At 38.5% G+C, this 19,741-nt stretch overlaps 2 protein-coding genes across 2 annotated transcripts; one reads left to right on the top strand and one right to left on the bottom strand.

Annotated features, from left to right (window-relative positions):
• Positions 1-2,163: 2,163 nt before the first annotated feature.
• On the bottom strand, positions 2,164-17,283 carry LOC120418667 (type 1 phosphatidylinositol 4,5-bisphosphate 4-phosphatase). Its single transcript, XM_039581118.2, has 5 exons — positions 16,720-17,283; positions 8,101-8,270; positions 7,590-7,799; positions 7,354-7,518; positions 2,164-3,340 (listed from the first exon to the last, which is right to left on the bottom strand). Exons 1-5 carry the CDS (start codon positions 16,796-16,798, stop codon positions 3,224-3,226), a joined length of 741 nt encoding a protein of 246 aa, XP_039437052.1. The 5' UTR covers positions 16,799-17,283; the 3' UTR covers positions 2,164-3,223.
• Positions 17,284-17,451: 168 nt separating this feature from the next.
• On the top strand, positions 17,452-18,710 carry LOC120418659 (zinc finger matrin-type protein 2). The gene is made up of 3 exons (XM_039581106.1): positions 17,452-17,580; positions 17,642-17,801; positions 17,854-18,710. Exons 2-3 carry the CDS (start codon positions 17,696-17,698, stop codon positions 18,327-18,329), a joined length of 582 nt encoding a protein of 193 aa, XP_039437040.1. The 5' UTR covers positions 17,452-17,580; positions 17,642-17,695; the 3' UTR covers positions 18,330-18,710.
• The last annotated feature ends 1,031 nt before the right edge of the window (positions 18,711-19,741 follow it).

Raw genomic sequence — 19,741 nt, 5'->3', positions numbered from 1 at the left:
GTTCCAGCTGTCAAATTGCTTATCCGCTTTTTCTCGTGTTGCTACACTCAAAGTCAGAAGTATCCCTCAAAAGGGTACTTTCAATCCTCAAAAAGGATACTTTCTGTCCTTTTTTAAAGTTCACCCGGCGTCACCCTTTTAAAAGGGTATGTCAAATTCAGTACATTTTCGATACCCTTTTAAAGGGTGACGACGGGTGAACTTGAAAAAAGGATACTTTTTACTTTGAGTGTACAGAATTGCAAATATAAGGGGAGCGTTCTTTAATTACGTAACGCAGTCGGGGGGAGGGGAGGGGGTAAAAGGCCTTGTTACCATCCATACATTTTTTTAAACTTGTCCAAAAGTCATTTTTTTACGATCCGTAATAAAAGAATGCTCCAAAGTATCTTGTGGAAAATGTTTTGTATCGATTTGTTTTCGGCAAAGTTGAGAAGAATTCAGGAAAAAATAATTAAGGGTGTAGCACGAAAAGCAAAGCACAGCAAAACTTTAATATCTACAATTATTACCTTTTTTTCGAGATCGAGCCTCAGTGGGTGTTATTTTGAGAACATTTTCGTGAATTAAAAATAAGAGGAATTACAAAATGACATTTTTTTCACAGCATTGTTGATATTTTTTTTTGAGGAATTAGAAAAAAACAGTTGAATATACTTTTGTTTTCATTATCATATTTTGTATATTTTGAAAATGATGGCATGTAATGTGAACAATATATGTAACGGCGTTATTTAATTTTTATTATTCTATTATTGTAATAACTATTTTCAATAAAAATAAGATTCGACAAAAAAAATTAGCGTAAAACACGTATTTATCGATTATGCTCAAAATTATTATTAAAGCTAAGGCATGCATTTTTAATCGATTTTTTTTCGACATTTTGAATTTTTTGAAAAAAAAACAATTATCACAGATTTCTTCTAAGTCAAATTTGAACGTTTTATAAAAATTTGTTGATGAAGGTTTTGACGATATTTTCTAGTTTCACTCGCATAGAAACGTTTGAAATTGTTTTGATTATTAATATTATTGAACAAAATATTTGTGTCGTAAAATGGGGATCAAAGTATTAATACATCATTAATTTTTACTTACTAAAAAAAAGATTAACTTTGAAAAGCATTTACCACTGGTCAACGGGCCATTTTACATGATCATTCAAAATGGGTCCGCGGGCCACAAAAAATCACCGCGCGGGCCACGTCACCCCTGATATAGAACAACTTTTCCTGAGACACCATTTTGCTAGGTTGCTTCCTTTTTACGTTAAAAATTAAGATTTCGAAATATCTACCGAAGTACTGGCAGTGTTGGCAAGAAATATAATTTTCAGCACTTATTTTGAAATGCCTTTTTTAAAAACTCTGTATCTTTTCCAGAAGCAAGATAGGACCATACTTTCTTCGGGAACGTTTTAGAGGACATTCAGGACTATACTTCTACGGTGTTAGATTTTAAATTAAGTGAAAAATGAAAATTATAAAAATCAAAATGTAAAAAAGAGGATTTTTCCATACAAATGTCCATGCAAATTTGAATCGCTTTGCGGAAAGCCGGGTCAAATCCAATCGCTCCCAAATTTTGGGGGGTTGTTTGGGTCCCAAATGGAACCGGAATATGCCTGTTCTGATTGAATTAGTCCATTTTAAAATTTTCCCAAACAACTTCAAGCCACCCTAATATATATACAAAACATTGGGCAATTTCTTTCGCTTCTATCGCACAAACAACATACGAGCTTAACCACGGTTACAATTTATCTAAACTTTCATTTTCTTTTCATTCTAACTCAGTTGTGTTCTTGCATGTTGTATGTATAGTGTGTGTGTTTGTGTTTATCGTTATAGATTAGTATTGTTTTTTTTCTTCAATAATAACTTCACAGTAAAGAGGGAGAGTGTGTTGTTTTTTTCAAAAGAGACTGTCTATTTGTAGAGTTGTATGGTGTATCTATTATTCCCAGTTTCCAAAGCGTTTACTGTCTACTGTAGCATTTGCTACTGCATTTTAGGTTGATTACTCGCTAGATTTAATATCATTTTAGAGGCAAAGCAAAATATGTTACAACACTGCGAAATGATCAGAAAGGAATGGGTTTTTTTTTTTTCGTTGGAAAAATTCGATACCAAATTAGGGGGCAAAATGTTTAGCTAGCTTAGTCTGGCTAAAAGAAATCCAAACTACTCTGAAAAGGCAAGCATGTGTAATTTGCCATTCCGACCGTTTCTTCGTTCATTGACCTGCACTGAACCTTTTTTAATTCTAGTAGAATCTTCCGATTGGGTTCGTTTAAAAACTGGAAATGGGAAAAATATTCGGAGGACAGGGACAGAAATTTGCAATGAGCTTAAACTGTTTTTCGTTATGTGTATTTTTTTTTGTATTCGTACAGCATAATTACTTGATTTGATTCCAACTACTGTAAATTGTTATGCATTACAAGTATGTGTGGTATATGATTTGTTCCGCCCTTGCTTCAGTTTGTATTTACCAAAATATTTACGAAAGTGTATGTAGTAATAATTTTATTTATATATTGGATATTTGACTGTAATTAACCGTCGGCTAATGCTCGTGTTTGCATGCAACTTGCTTCAATTCTTTCTGTTCGTTTTATCACTCCTTCCTTCGCACTGTTTTTATTCCATATTTTCAACTTAATTATAACCATTAAACACAAGAAAACATCACTTTCTATCACTTATCCAAACTATTTATACAGCATATATAAATTCAGAAAGAGTGATTACAATTGTAAAAAATGTGTAAAAATACGAATAAGCATAAATCATAATCAGTATGGGTATATCTGTGGTTTTCCATAATTTTACTCTTATCCTAAGCCGCATTTTTGCGATTATAACCAAAATTAGTTTTGATCTTTGATGTGACATTTTCTACACAATCCACGTTTGTTTTATCAAATGTACGGTTTGAATGGCTTCCAATCAAACCGAATACCACCCAATTTGCTAGGAATGTGTGTACATATGTTGTATGTTTGTGAGAGCGGCGTTCGGTTGTGTATGTGTGTATAATGTATCATTTTTTTTCTTTCAGTATCATTGCATCTTTCTTTCAACTTTTCGCTTTTTTGTTTGTTGGGTGTGACCAGACATCCAGGCACCGCGAGCGCGACTCGCTATTTTGATCAGTGTTGCGGCCACGCAGGATGGCACCGCAGCCGACCCCGCTGGAAAACAACGTCCCCGTACTCTTAGATCGGCCCGTCAACGGTGCTCACCTTGAGCGTGCAGTAGTATATCGTCTTGCCGAACAGGAGCAGCGCTACCAAGAACAAACTCACGTACGCGATGTACATGCCGCTGTGGTCCTGTCGGGAGGGCATTGAATGAAAGAAAGACATATTGACACAATTTTTGGGATATTGAACGTGCAAGTTTAAAAGTAAGACCAGTATTAACGATTCAGAATGATTCATTAATAGAACAGAATAGTAGAAGTTATGCAAAACTTTTTCAGGGATAATTTTAAAGATTTCCTTTAATTGTCATTTTTATTTATTAAATTTTCTGTCACATTTAATGATCATTACGAATGAAAATGGAGCACCATATTCTTGCGGTACAAATGACAGTTCATTCATAAGAAATAAATTGAGTAAAAACTGCTAGAATTTTGATGCTTCATTGTTTTTTTACATTTGTCTGTTTTTTAACTTGGTTACAGCGTCAGCTAATGGTACGTTTGATTGATGGCCAGTTAATCACTGAGTGCCACACCTTTTGAATCGAACGTACCTTAATTAGACAACCATTATATTCACTAGGGGCCATCAACTAACCAGTTTGATACTTTTGAAAAAATCTAGACCGCCTACTTAGGCTCTTGTGGACAATTGCTCATACAAAAAAATAATCGATCAATCAAAAATCAGTCCAGACAAGTTTTAGACGATCAAAAAAGGCAACTTATTATCATAATAATTATTTGAAAAGTGCATCCAACTCCTCCTCCAAGCGAAACTTACTTAAAGATACCGTGGAGACTTTCCCTTATCTTCTTGAAAAATGTGAAGCATAAACAATTCCCGTAATCCAAATCCCATATCCTTTTTCCTGGTGCGCGGCAAGCAAGACATTCTCAGGCAATTTTGAAACAGAAATTTACAGCACGAAAAGTGAAAATGGCTAATCTCCGACTGGGACTCGTAATCGAGCTGTAGTGGACGAATTTGGATGCTTAAAATGGCAAAAGGTGGAGTTTTTTCTATCTGACCACAAAAAATTTCCTCCCCGGGGGGTTAAACTGGTTGCGGGACAATCCGGATTGTTTTACGGGTTTGTTCCGAAATAGAATTTTTGTCAAAAAATGTTTAAAAAAATGTTTAAAGTTATAAATAACATATTTTTTAACAAATATTGTAGTAACTTGTTAAATAAAGACTCATAACAAAATAAAATAACAATTTTATTAAAATAGTTTTTCATGAGCTTATGTTTTGATAAGTTTAACTTTCTTAAAAAGGGAAATTTTATCCAATTTTTCGTGTGAACCCGTTGGTATAAAAGTACTTCAATCGAATTTTATGTACTTTTACATCAAAACAAGTTTTCGTACGGGGTGGTACGGACAAATATTTTAATCACTGTACGTTAATTTTATTGTACACTCAAACCCCGATGGTTTGACACCAACTGTTGTCAAACAAACGGGGTCACTTTTTAATTTGAAACCCCTTTTACACGGAGTTCACACACACTACCAAACGTTTGCTTTGAAAGTGTGTGTGTGAGCGCCGTGTAAAAAGTGACAGTTCGTCACTTTTTAGTTTGACTTTAACCAACCAACGGGGTACAAACTAAAACCAGGCCCGTGATACTGACGTAGCTTGCTGAAGCCGCCACCAAATGTTTGGTGGCGCTGTTTCGGGAATAACATTTCAGAGGGTCACAAATCAAAATATAATAAATCTTATTTATTTTTTTTGGAAAAAAAATCCTGTAGCTGCTCATAAGGATTCTTTTTATTAAAATAAACCAAAAATGCCGCCAACAACAATATATGTTTAGCATCAGGTCTCAGGCAAAGCTTCCCAGCAGGTGTATTTTTCAAATCCTCTGAAATGTCTTCCACAAATTCTTATTTGGCCAATGAACTTACAGATCATCATAATATTAATTTAAATCTACAATTTAAGGTGGTTAAACCAATATGTGAGCTCAACAAATGTTGTTGGGAAACCTTAAGAGCGAGTCCACGAACAGGGCATAGCCCATTGTTAGGGACGTTGTGGAGCTCACCAATCTGCCTGATTCAGGGGTTGTTTGAACTTATACAACTAACATCTGGGCTAAATATGAGCACTCTAGCTCAATGGAAAGTGGACACAACTTTGAACTTTTAAATACCTAAAAAAATAAAAATATTTGCAGCTGAGGCAAATTTCAATTGAGTCTCAAAATTCTTGAACAAGGCTTAAAAATGCTACAAAATGAAGGGTAAAGCATTCCAATTGTTCAAATCCAACGAAACTAATTTTGTTGTTTTGTGTCTATTCTAACTGAAACCAATAAAAAAAATATTCAAAAAGTGTGCAAAAACATTGCTAAAATCACTTCCCAATTCACCCCATGTGTCCCATGTGTCCCCGGATAATGGTACACATTTAATTTCATTTTAACTAACGAAACAAAAATAAAGAAACAAAATATTTTCGTCCTTTCGATTTTGCGCCCTTTTCGTCATGTTACTCCCCATAATTTTGACACTAGACACCAAAACTTTGGTACTTTTTAGGCTTCAGTGTCATTGTATGCAGATGACAGCCGTAGCATCCCCGTGACTAAAACGGGTCAAACGAAAAAGTGACCAACCACCGGGTTTTGAGTGTACAACGGTTAAAAATACTCTTAATGCAAATTTATATGACTATGATCTGGGGAATGAAAAGAGAGAATGCGTAACGTGATTTTCGAATGATCCCACTTTGTTTACATCAAAAAAGTAGAAGGTGGTTCAAGCACAAGCGTGACTTTTTCCTTGCACTTGAATAATTTGTTTGCAAATCTGCTATGCATTTTTTTTCAAGTTTTCGGGAGACAACACGCAGAAAAATAAGGCATATTTAAATCAACAAAACGTTTTGTTGAGTTGAAAATCATGATTTTTGTTGAATCAACGCTAAACGTCAAAGCAGCTTTTTCAAAACAACAAAAGACTTTTGTGGAATCGAGAAAATCAAGGTTTGTTTCAACGCAATTTTTTGATGATTATATTCAACAACAAAATTGTTGATTCAAACCTTGTACAGGCTGATTCTACCAAATATTTTTTTTGCGTGAAGTTTTGCAAAGTCGGTTTAGAACAAAATGTAAGTAAGAGATCCCGAAAACACAGTGCACATTTCGAGACAAAGTACAAAGGAAAATGCTCGTCTGGATACGTCAAATCCAATTCGACCAGTCTCTTTATTTAGGACCCTTTAACTTTATAAGGCCATTGCAAAATTTGTTTCAAGTTTTTTTTGTGATGCTTTATGCAACTGTTGACATTGTCACATTATGCTTATTTCTGATTGATCTTTCTTGAAATTTGTGAGTGCCTACTTTTGAGTGGTTTTCTTATAACGAAATCTAAGTGAATATAACCCGGAAATGAGTAACACGGGACGAGTGTGCAAAGTGCGATTGAAGCAAATAAAATTCACCACAGGGGAGTTCAATAACTTTTTTTGCGATTGTTTATGTTTCTGTACCGTCAACAGGGGTGACTTTAGTACGGGGGATGAGATAGAGTAAAACTAGAGAGCCTGGAGCTTATTAGAGAACGGCCATCTCAAACCAAAAGTACCAATCGAAGCACGAGAACTGTCAAACGGAGGTACCAATCGAGCATAATCAAAAGGATTTTGCTCGAATGGTACCTCCGTTTGACAGTTCTCGTGCTTCGATTGGTACTTTTGGTACTCCAGGCTCTCTATGTAAAACAAATTTGAGAAATATATAAAAACGGTACGAAATTTCTTATAACTTTTTCTAAATAATGGCAATGGTCCAAATAGGTCTTAGAATCAAGTCAAAAATGGGATCTACCCTTATTTATAAAGGGAAGGCTAGTTCCCAAAGCCACCACTTTGTGGCGCTTGAAAGCAGAGCGAAGCCGGAAGCTCCTTTCGCGCTTGTACCACTTTTTTTACACTTTCGTGTAGGCAGCAGCTCCCAAAAGGCGGGGCATAGCTCTCCTATACAAAATAAGAATGACAAAAAGTGCATAGCTTTCCGTGGGAGGAGCATAGGTGAAATGGCGTTTCCTCTAAATTTTGAATCGCTACCCTGTATAGAGCCCTAAGACAAAGTTCTTCGCCAAAATGCATTCTCCACTTACCTTCGCGTAGGACATGGTCCCGTACGTGACGCCCAGCCCGATCGCCAGGAAGATCAGCCCGCCCAGGAACAGCAGGTTGCGCCGCTTGCGGCAAAACTCGGCCCCAACCGAGGACACCTTGCGGCAGTGCGGGCACCGGGCCAGATTGTTCTTCAGCGTGTCAAACTAAAACAACAAAAATACGAGTTTCGTGAATGAACCCAGCCCATTCGGCGTGTGAAACACGATACACTTACCAGGAACGTGTCGTGACAGTGACCGCAGGTGACGCGGCACATGCCCGGCATCGAAAGCAGCGGCGGCGTAACCGGGCTCGGCGCCAGATTGATGATGCGCTTGCAGTTGGGCCGCGGGCAGGCGACCCGCTGGGAAGAGCTCTTGCAGATGAGCAGACAGTTGCAGGGACATCGGACGTACTTCTTGCCCGGTGGCGCGTTCCGGATGGGCTGGAATAAGGAGTGAGGGGAGAAGAGTAGGGGGCTTTCGTCAATACACTTGTACGGGTTGAGTGGAATTCACTTTCATAAAGTGAATCAAACCCTGGAAGGTTGGTTTATCATTTGCACGGTTTCGCAGACGAAGGTAAACACACGGCTGAAAGCCATGGCAAAGAAAGTGGCCCAGGAATCGGAGAAGGGCGCAATAAACTTGTCACGAGGAGGAATATTATCTCTCTGAGCCAGCGACGCCGGTTTTCAGTTTCAGTTGTACGTTTTTTGTACTGGATTAATACACACAAACACTTACCGTGGCTTCATTGCACTGGGAGCACTTGACGACGTGCTGTTCCTTCTTCCAGGAGATGTCGATCAGGGCCTGGCAGACGCGGCAAGTGACAATCACGCTGTTTTGCTGTTCCTGCTGGTACGACGGTGGCACCTCGTCCGGCCCAATCGAAGACGTCGTGACGACGGTGGCTGGCGGGGGATGGAGAAATCAAAGGAGTGCATTATATTTTTGCCTAAATTGGACCGACTTGAAAGTTTCGTGGATGACTCACAGCTCGTCTCGTCGTAATGACGTTATGTTTTAAATGTTAAACCGTGATAACGACAAGTCAGACTCTCAATCTCAACTCATCTGTGTAGTCATCTCAAGGCATGTAACTCTTGTTTTAGTTTTCTCCTTATCAATTTCGTAATAATCAATATGTAACAACACTGACGACTGAGAACGGTTGACCATCTTCCGGCAATACCGTACAAGCTAGTAAAATATCAAATATGAACCAGCTGAATAAGCTGCACAATCAACGGCGTACAATTATCGAGCACAGGACGAATCGCGAGTACAGCATAACAAAACGCGCGCTCGTTAGTTCAGCAGAGGCCCTCCGCGCTGGTCAGCTATATCGCATGTGTGCAATAATTTAAATCCATTATGGCAGCAGTGGTTGCAGCGTGCAGTTGCAGATGATACAACAGCAATTTGTTCGTTAGTTAAGCATAACTTTTGATGTGCTTTACTAAATTTTATGAATTTCATTAGGAACTTATGGGACCCCAAGACGAATCGAATGAGGCCAATACGGTCAAAATCGGCTCAGCAAGTGACGAGCTATTCCAGTGACATTGATTTGGTACACATGTCTACATACAGCCAAACACACAGACATTTGCTCAGCTAGTGATTCTGAGTCGATATGTATAAATGACAGTAGGTCTAGGAGGTCTCATTAAAAAGTTCATTTTTCGAGTGATTTTATAGCCTTCCCTCAGTAAGGTGAGGAAGGCAAAAAGGTCCTATAAACTATTGTCTTTCATATGTTTATAGGACCTATTAAAAAAAACTATAGAAATGTAAACATTGAGTGTATCCCTTTCACACCATGTATCAATGTCCATCGGAGTAAGCGAGATACTCTCAATGTTTACATTTGTTTATAGGACCTAATAAAAAAAACGTTACTTAATCCACCTGGTTGGTGGTTGGTGCCTTCCTCACATTCATAAAGTGAATACACTACACAGCCCAAAAAATTGTATGAATAACACTTACATTATCAAAAAATCTGAGATCCGGCCTCAAAAATAGCATATTAAAAACACTTATAACTTTTGATAGGGCTGTCAGATTTTTAATCTTTTGGACTCGTCGTAAAGGTATTTTAAATACCTTTCTAAAAATGTATAGCATGAAGGGTTTACTTATAAAAACATTACTTAACCACCTTAAGGTGGTTGGTGCCTTCCTCACATTAATATAGATATTTTTTTGGTATGGCGTATGGTATGGTATGGCAATTGTCCACGATCCATACAAAAAAGTTTTTTTGTTTTTTTTGTTTGGACAATTGTCCACCAAGGGGGGAGGGGGTCAGATTCCCAAAAACGTGTCCACGTGGTTTATGGATGGTCCCATGCCGAGGGCCTATAGATATCGTCCCTCGCTCACATCATCCAATTTTCGGCGTTCTCCCAAAACCGCATTAAGAGGGCGAAGGGCAAATGACGCCGATGAAGGAGCGAGAAACGAACAGAAAAAAATATTCTTGAACTTTTTTTTTCTATAATTTCAAGGCCGTTGCAAATATTTTCAAAGTTTATGTCGCGCCCCCCCCCTCCTTCAAAATTTTTCCGAAAAATCAGGGGGCAAAAAAAAATATTTTTTCAAAAATCTTCAAAATTTTAATGAAAGTAGAAGTCAAATCAACTTAAAACAATCTAAAACGCATTTTTCTGCATTTATTATCATGTTTAGCATGTTTGGGCTGGTTTAAAATTATTTTGAATTTTTATGAAATTCCAATGTACAGCACCGCGAATACTTTTTTTCTGCAAAAAAATAAATTTTCGTCAATACATAGGTATTTTGGAAACTAATGATTGCAAAGCAACTGGGCAGGTGTAAATGGAAATTAAAACACTTTGTTCATTCAAATGTTGAAACCATGGCTCGTAAACTCAATGTTTAAACTTTTTTATTTTTTGGCCTCTTCCTCGACTTTAGTCAGAGTCGAGGGACATAAACTTCAAAAAATATTTGCAGCGGCCTAAATATTTTTTCATATTATTAATACGCTAAAAAGCTTTTTTTTTTTATTTTTGATTTTTTGATTATATTATTTGATAAATAAAATTCAGGCTGTATCTATAGTAATGTAATTACATTTGTTTTTTTCATTTTTTTCCCCAGATGTCCCCTACAAGCTGCAGGTCGAACCGAGTTGATATCTGGACGGAACACTTTTTTATTTGAGTTTGAAAATTATGCTATTTTTTCACTGTAATGCCAATAACTCCCTTTAGATTTGACCAATTGGGATGCTTCTCACTGCATTATGTTGCATTTTTTAAGCTCTTTCAGATGCATTTTGAATTTTGAAATTAAATTGAATTTTGCCTAAGTTATAGCCTTTTTAAGATTTTTGACGTTTTTGAACCTTCAAACTTAGTGTCCCGATTTGCCCCACTTCCCGTTGACCTAGAGTGCTCATATTTTGGCCAGATGCTAGTTTTATATGTACAAACAACCCCTGAAAATTTCAGGCAGATCGGTGAGGTCAAAACGACGTCCCATACAAAGGGGTATGCCCTGTTCGTGGACTCGCTCTTAAAGCAATCGAACACTTGAGAAATTAAAATGAACTTAGATTAACATTGAAATTTTTTACCACAACAAAACTATTGCTAAACTAAAGTTGAAATGTTTTTTTTTTATTTTCAAGATAATTGGAAAAAAGCAGAATCAAAATTTGACGGATGTCATAATTCGACGCCAACATTTCAAAAAGCATCATGTACAAACCATGCGTTTTGAGAAAAACGCATTTGAATGTTGATCATCCATTTTAAATTCCCATTTTAATATAAAAGCAAAATAAGATGTTCTAATGATAACAAACGATGAAAAACGTTGCTTTTATTGATACTTGATCATTCAAATTCAATAAAACATTATTTCCGTAATTTTATTTGAGAAAAACAAACATAACTTCTTTTGAAATCACCAACGTCTATATCACCCAGAGGCGACTCGTGCCCGAATGTAGTACCTGTTCAATGTTATTTTTTTTATTCTTTATTATAGAGTTTTTCAGCCGGAGGTTGGTTCAACTCTTTTGGATTATTTGACTTCGTGCTTGAAGTCGACCCGGTTACAATGTTGTTTTTAATAAATATTGATTATAGATCGTAGTAAATTTTTGAATCCTAATGTTAAATTTTTTTTTGAAGCTTTTTTCTTTCCAATGGCTTTTATTTTTACGTTTTATTATTTTTATACTATTATAATTTTCTGTTTATGCAAATAATTAATTACACGTATGATTAAGACTTTTTTATCTCGTGAAAATGTATTTTTAAGACTTAATCATTAGCGTGGCGAATGTGGAAAATTAGAGCAATCGCTCTGCCATCCTTATCGAAATTCAAGGGAAGTTATTGAATATTGTACTAAATTTCAAAACTATTCATCAGGATGTTCAGAAAAAATACCACATCCTTCACAAAGGAAAACTGTTTGTTGAGCTTTTTTAGGCCCAACTAATATTGAGCTAACTTGGTTACTATTTGAAAATTAAATTGACATTTTACTTTATACTTTTTAGAACAAGGTCATGCCGCTTTTGATCCTTTGTCAAATTTTTAGAGAATTGAATTTACTCACTGTTATGTCCTCATGGTTTTGGAATTCAATTTCTGAATAAAAAGAAGAGCTTCTGATGTTAAAAACAATACTATTTTGACATGAATCCGAGATAATGAAAATATTTGTTTTTAGCATCAGTAAAAAAAATGTTTTCAGAACAAATTCATGCTACAATATATGATAATAATATATTCAACTAGAGTGAACCGGACCAACAGTCTTAATAAACACAGTCGTTTTTGGAGCATTTAATGGCATCAAATCTTAAACTTTTTAGGACTGCATCCGCTTTAAATACAACCATCCTGAAAATAAAATAACGATCATGGTTGAATCTACTGTCATAATTCTTCTCATGTGTCCCGAGTCTGGAAAAAACACAGCACTTTTTTGTGGTAATTGTTTCAATTCAATCAATCACACTATCTAAACTTAACATTACATCACTTTCCAGTAGAGCAGGAATCCACTAGTAACCAAGAAGATCGAAGAGGTTCAACGCGCGCAGTTGAACATTCCAGTTTTAAAACAAGCCATCACCAGTCTGCGCAAAACAGCCTGATGCCTAAAAGTGCGCCAAATATAGAGCAATATCTGTGGTGCTCTCGCGCTCTCTCATTTATTCATGCTCTCAACGTGCTGTCAACGCGCTGGCTTGTTTACCTTTTGCAAGCAGCTCCCTGCAGAGCTGAGCGAGCTATGTCAGCTGGGGCCTGGGGGTGGCACTTCGCTCTCTCCCAAAAATGCTGTCAGTTCACGCTCTCAGATTGAACCAGATTTACCAACACATCGATAATGCCGCTGCGTATGCATAGGAAGCTCTTTACATGTGTTAAATTTTTTTCGTATGGAGATTTTTTCCCCGACGTTCAGAGGGTCGGTGTGAACGCGACGAGCATTTCCGCGTGGCCCGCCAGGCTGGCTCGCTTTAGTATTGGTGGGTTGTAAAGAGAGGTAAAGAGTAAAGGGTGGCGGGTCAATGCTTTTTTGGTGCATGCAGCGCTGCTGAACATAGGGCGTCGATTTTGTTAACGTATATTCAAACAATAATTGTAATTGTATGTTGCTGGTTGAAAAAGCACCGCGGTACTTAATAAAAAATTATCCGCTTGAAATCGGCTACCTGTTCAATGAACAGGTTGAACAGGTGGACGAATCGCCTCTGATATCACCCTGCTGTCATTGAGGGGGACGCTTTGTTATGATTCGTTGTTCTTCCCCGAATGTACATGGCGCTTTGTTCATGATGCTTTTTTTTCGTCACGAGGTTCATGTAGTCTTTTATTTGAAAGGTTGACAGGGCTATATAAACAGGGACTGCTAATGGCAGAGATTTTGTTTAAGTTACTTTATTTAAAATCATGATTAAACAGACTTTACTGAAGTAACTTTTGCTCATTTGTGGTGGAGAGGTAGCTTATTAGGAGTACTTTCAGAATATGCAATAACCCAGAAAGTGTCAAAATGTACATGATGCCCGTAGTGTAGGGGTAAGCGTGGTTGCCTCTCACCCAGTCGGCCTGGGTTCGATCCCAGAAGGTCCCGGTGGCATTTTTCGAGACGAGATTTGTCTGATTACGCCTTCCGTCGAACGGGAAGTAAATGTTGGCCCCGGACTTACCTAAAAAAAAAAGGTTAGGTCGTTAGCTCAGTCCAGGTGTAGGAGTCGTATCCCTGGGTTCTGTCTCGGTGGAGTCGCTGGTAGGCAGTTGGACTAACAATCCAAATGTCGTCAGTTCGAATCCCGGGGTGGATGGAAGCTAAGGTGTAAAAAGAGGTTTGCAATTGCCTCAACAAACAAGCCTTCGGACACTTAGTTTCGAGTAGGAATCTCGCAATCGAGAACGCCAAGGCAATGCTGTAGAGTGAACAGGTATGGAATAATCGCAAAAAAAATCAATTTTGCTTGCGAACTTTCTTCACCCGCGAAAGAGAGAGGAGGCAAATCACGGAAAAGAAAATCGCTTCCGAACTTCTCCAAGAAAATCAATCTGCTGATGATTTTTTGTGAATATCCTTGTCAGCACCACTTAAAAATATTTATTCCACTTTGTTTACACACATTGCCCATCTACAAAATGTGACAGGTCATATTTCGACGTGTGACGTTACACTTGCTAGTGTAGTAGTGAAAAAGATATTCCGCCGAATAATCAAGATGATGATTTTTTTAGATTCCTTTTACCGATCTTTCGTGCGCGAGAGAGAAGAGCCATACTCCCTTCGGATTTTTTCTTTAGATGAAGGTCCAATGATTTTCTTTTGATGATGATTATTCCATCGCTGAGAGCGAATAATTTGATTTTTTCTTAGCCGGTACAAATTTTATTTAAAGTTTATGTTTTTGATTTGAGGGCAGTGGGGGCAGAATCGACCAAGGGTAGCTGAATTAGAGACCCTAAATATGGAGACTGGTCGAAGTGAATTTGACGTATCCATGTTTGACGTGCCGGGTTCGGTGGCGCAGTGGTTTGCGTGATAGCCTCTCAACCCGGTATGGCCTGGGTTCAATCCCAGACGGACCCAGTGGCATTTTTCGAGATGAGATTTGCCTGATCACGCCTTCTATCGGATGGAGAAGTAAAACGTCGGTCCATTTGCGTAAAAGAGGTTTTGAGTGACTCACCACACATAACCTTCGGACGCCTAGAAATGAGCAGAAACTCGCAACAGAGACCACAAAAGACCCGGGGGTTCGTTAAAGTGGATTGCTTTTTTTATGTTTGACATATCCAGCGAGCATTTGCATTTACGCCCAGCAAAACTTACCAGTGTTGCCAAGCTCAAAACATACGTTTCCAGATTGATTTAGCAAAATCTGACCAGTCTTCCTATTTAGGGTCTCTAGGCTGTATGCCAAAATCAAATAAAATTTAAAACTCCGTATTAACTTTTTTTAATGGGGGAATCCGTAGATGTAAACAAGCAACCTATCCATTTCATACTCAACGTGAATATCCTATAGGGACGCGTGAAAATTCGAACACCCAAAGTCATTCAAATTTAAGGTTGAAAAACTTAAGGTTTTTCGTTGGTGTTGGCACGTTTCTTGTTTCGAAAAAGCACCTAAAATACCAGATTATTATAAAAAACTGTTTTACAATGCTTGTGATTGTTATAAATCTTGTTTTTTGGCCAAAAATGTTTTAAATTGATTCCGACCTTGTTCTTGCATGGTCTTGCTGCTCGATTGGAACCCCGATTTGACAGTTCGATTGGAACCCTGAGAGTGACATTTCGCCTCTCCATATAGGCTATCTAAACGTGAACTGTCACTAAAGCAAGGATAGACTGTTTTTTTACATCTACAGATTCGCCCTATTGAAAAGTTAATATGGAACTATAACACTTCAAACATACGCGAAACTTTTCTCGATGATTCTGAATATGTCAAAAATGAACCCAAACATTACCGTCTTGTGTTGCCCTACACTGCAAAAGTTAAAGAACTATTAGACTATGGTAAACAAACAAACAAACAAACAAACTCGGATTTTTTGTGTTTGACAGTTTGTCAAACTCACAAACAAAGTCAAATATATGCAGGTTGACGTTTCTGCAAACAAATGCAGGCAAAATGCCAAACTGCCAACAAAAATTGTTTGCCATAGTCTAATAGCACCTTTACTTTTTTTGGTCCTGAGCATGTTTGAAAAGTTTTTCAAAAGTATTTCTGTTAATAATCATTCCACAAACTGAGTAAGGGCTCAAACTCCACTTGTTTGAAGAAAAGACGATGGACTTTAAAAAATATTTATTTTTATTAGTATTTTACAAAAGCTATGAGAAAAAGTCAAACCATCAATGCCCGTTTTACTGCGTTAGTATTTGGCAAGACCTCGATACGAACTTTAGAACGAATCAAACAAAAAATTAAAAAAAAACTGCCCTTTTCATAAAAATCTTTTTAGAGGCAGAATGGACCACACTTTCCTAGTATACAAAGACAATCAAAATGTCTAAAATTGGAATCAAATGGGGTTTTTTTTTTCAACTCTGGCAACTTCAAAATTCACAGTTAAAATGGAATGGCTTGTTTTCTAAGGTGACTCATTCTACCCCGCACTTTGAATAGGTAGTTAAAAAACACTTTTTTTAAAGTTCAAATTCAAGTTCCTAAGCCAATTTTATTATAGAAACGCACATGTTTTTTTTTTGTTTCTTTTTTTTTATATTCACAGATGCCCAAATTTTTGTATTAGTTGCATATTTATTTGGTACACAAGGTCACAAGTGGATAATTAAAACATAGTCAATCAAGTGAGTTAGGCAAACTAGCGTTCAATTCTACAGCTTTCGCTTTACAAACAAGCTTCGCTTCGATTGCAGAACACCTTTCAGCAAGAATCCAACGAAACCTCCCGTAGGGGGTGGCAAAGTGAGGCAAGTGGATGGTGGTGGAGAAAAAAATGCTTATCCGAGTGTATGAAAACAACAACAAAACTCCACCACTAAACAGAGGGCGGCACCGAAAAGCAGTGCCTGGCCACTAACTTAGCAGAAGTGTGTTGTGTTTTGTGTTGAGTTTGGGTGACTCATAATGTGTAATGTGTGTGCCCTGCTTCTTTCCATGTCCCTCCCACCCTCTTCCTCTCAATTCAGAGCTAAGTACACACACTGCTACTGCCACTGCTGGTGGTGACCGCCGCCGATGATAATGAAGGACAGCTTGTGTTCATGATGCCCCGTTTTGAGGAGGAACCTGATACGGTGTGAGGCCTCAAAGGGAAGCCCCGCAAGGTTCTCCCTCCTGAGAATTTCGTTCTTTTCACTTACGTCGTTCCGCCGCTGCTTCCTCCGGGCCGGATTGGGACGATTGCTTGAGCAGGGGCTGTCTCTCGGATTCTCCGTCCATGGTTTCGCGGTTTTCTGGGGTGTGGGGGGAGTAATCCGTGTGCGAATCTGGTGGGAAGGCTTCCGGAGCAGGTCTGGTCAGGATTTCTTAGTCCCCGTCCGACGGCGGCGGATGGTGACAAAATTCCACTCTCTTATCGCTTACAACACAAAGTAATAAAGATTTTTTTTGCTTCCTTCTTTCTGTTCTGAGTTAAGCTCCAAACTCTAATCACTTTTTTCTTTCTTTCTTTTGCTGCCCACTTTGACAGCAGCAGCCTCTTGGCAAATCAAAGCAAAATGGTTTTCTGCGTTGGCAAATTTTCTGCCAAGCTACAAAATACTTTTCAACGGCACAAAAACGGTCCACTCGCGAACGGAAGAACTGCTCGCGCACGGCTTTTTCCGGTGGATTTTGTTCCGACGAAAAAAAAAACAGGAGATTCGGCACGAACGGGAACCGTTTTTCACGACGGACTTGCACAGCAAACAATGAAAATGACTCGTACGAAAGTGCAGTCACTGCACTGAGCCAAATGTCAGCGAGAGATTTTTTGACAAGTTTGCGAGGAGGAGAGCTGTTGTAGGGTTCTCTGCGTTTGAAACTCAAAAATTAGCGCGGTTCTGTTCAGCGTGGATCGAATATCGCCTCACATCTCGTTGTTCCCACTTTCAGCAAGCTGTTTTCGTAAACAAAGAAACGTCAAAAATTTACAATTCTTGCAACTTTTGCAATCATTTTCGTTTTGTGAAATTAAATTGGGAGAATTTTCAAACGTTAAGCAATCGTTCTCAATATTTTCGGTGCGTAAAGCTGTTTCACAAGTTTTCCCAAGCAAAAATCAAACAAAAGTTTCCATTGCAGATTCACCAAGTTAACAAACGCTCGCCAGGAGAAGCTCGCCAGCAACTTTCCAAGATGTCGATGCGTCCGGATGACCACCGTCGCAAATGGGACCGGAAGGAGTACGAGCGGTTGGCCCAGGAGCGTCTGCTGGACAGCACGAAAAGCACCACCGAAGATGGTAAGGACCGGATCGTCCCGTTTGTCCAAATCTTAATTCCCCCACTTTCCAGAGGAACCCATCACGAAGGAGCTGCTAAAGCAGCGGGAGTACAAGGTCGACCTGGACTCGAAGCTGGGCAAGAGCATGGTCATCAACAAGAGCACCCCGTCGTCCCAGTCCGGCGGCTACTACTGCAACGTGTGCGATTGCGTCGTCAAGGACTCGATCAACTTCCTGGACCACATCAACGGCAAGAAGCACCAGCGCAACCTCGGCATGTCCATGAAGGTGGAGCGCAGCTCGCTCGACCAGGTCAAGGAGCGGTTCAAGGTTAACAAGAAGAAAACCGAGGAGAAAAAAAAGGACTACGAGCTCGAGAGCCGCGTCAAGGAGGCCAAAGAGGAGGAGGAGCGCTACCGCGAGTACAAGCGCGAAAAGAGGAAAGAACGCAAGCGGAAGATCGAGGAGGTGGACGACGCCGACGCGGGCCCCTCCGAGCTGGCCGCCGTGATGGGCTTTGCCGGGTTTGGCGGGTCGAAGAAGTAGGAACGCTTGAAAACAAAACAACAAAAGTCTAGTATTAACGTTACTCAATGAAACAACAACAAAAAACTATTTTTACACAATACACCTACACCGATACCGCAAACCAAGGCTAACAATCTTTAAACTGACAAGAAAAATTAAGCAACTCGAAGCAAAACTAACCAACCAGAATAACGTATTTATATTTATTGATGTGGAAGCTCCGTGGACAAGATTCGTAGTTTGAGGGGGCGCAAATCAACCTACAACAACACATCTTAATCAGAATATCTCTAAGTGTATTCACTGCATTAGTTATTACGGCGTGACAAAGGTTTGAAGCCCCCGAACGGAGGTGGAAAATGATAGGAAAAATAAATATATTAGAAGGCCTGCCAGAAATTTCCAAACGTGTTTCTTACTTGTGATGACCAACTCATTTCAAATAGTAAATTGCAAAGACATTGTTTATTGTGACACTCGATTCTCTCAAGTCTCTCCAAAAAGATCATTTTCGTGTCTTATGGCATGCATTTGAGTTCAGAGCACGTTTCCAAACCTAGCAATAAAAACCAAAATAATAATAATCAAGCTTAAATTATTTTTGCAGGATTAAGAAATTATAATTAAAAAAAAAGTTCATTTAAAAAATTATAGATGTTGGATTTTTATGTTTTCAAATTTCGGCAAATTTTAAAATTTTAGATTTTTTTTTATAAAGGTTTTGCAAATAATACAAAGTTTTGTTACCCCCCCCCCCCCCCCCCCCTTTCAAAAAGGCTCAAGCAGGGGTCAAACTTTTTTTTTTCAAAAATCGACGGTAACATTTCAGGCATCACGTACATTTTGACACTTTCTGGGTTAAGCGGTAAATGCACATCGGAAGGAACCGGTCAAGAAAAAATTCAAATGGGCAGCAGCGGCAGCGAAAGCAAGCCAGAGAGGGTGAAGAAAAGCCCCAAGAAAACGCTCCCTCTCCTTTGTTCTGCTGTTCGTAAAGCTGTTTCTTGACCCCTTTCCTTCCGATCTCCATACTAGCCTTTATTGCATATTCTGAAAGTACTCCTAATTAGCTACCTCTCCACCAAAAAAGAGCAAAAGTTACTCTGCCGTTTTACGGCGATATGATATATACGCCATTTTGGACATTTTTAATTTTATTGTACAGTCTGATAAAGAATCTTAAAAGCTACCTCCTGACGAAAGAATTTTTCAAAAAGCTGCTCTGGGGCCCATTTTATTAAGCAAACAAACAATGATGTATACATGTATACATCATTGGGAAGGAAAAGTTGTGATTTTTTAATGCTATTTTTACGGCCAAATGATGTTTGTGGTTTAAAATCGTAGAGAATAGGAAAAATCAAGAAATTTTGTAGGGGCCACATTTTTATTGTACTTTTTAACAGTTTCTACAGAGCAGACCTTAAATT

Source organism: Culex pipiens, chromosome 3 (assembly GCF_016801865.2).
Source record: "Culex pipiens pallens isolate TS chromosome 3, TS_CPP_V2, whole genome shotgun sequence".
NCBI lineage: Eukaryota > Metazoa > Arthropoda > Insecta > Diptera > Culicidae > Culex > Culex pipiens.
The sequence above is the reverse complement of the archived record's forward strand: the minus strand, read 5'-3'. Positions and strand labels throughout refer to the sequence as shown.

Bases quoted from the DNA above. Each gene is read 5' to 3' on its own strand.
- LOC120418667 (XM_039581118.2), bottom strand. From the start codon at position 16,798: ATGGACGGAGAATCCGAGAGACAGCCCCTGCTCAAGCAATCGTCCCAA. The intron at 7,800-8,100 runs GTAAGTGTTTGT...TCCTTATTCCAG, and splicing joins CCCAGTGCAATGAAGCCACG to CCCATCCGGAACGCGCCACC. The intron at 3,341-7,353 runs GTAAGTGGAGAA...CCCTCCCGACAG, and splicing joins GGACCATGTCCTACGCGAAG to GACCACAGCGGCATGTACAT.
- LOC120418659 (XM_039581106.1), top strand. From the start codon at position 17,696: ATGTCGATGCGTCCGGATGACCACCGTCGCAAATGGGACCGGAAGGAG. The intron at 17,802-17,853 runs GTAAGGACCGGA...CCCACTTTCCAG, and splicing joins GAAAAGCACCACCGAAGATG to AGGAACCCATCACGAAGGAG.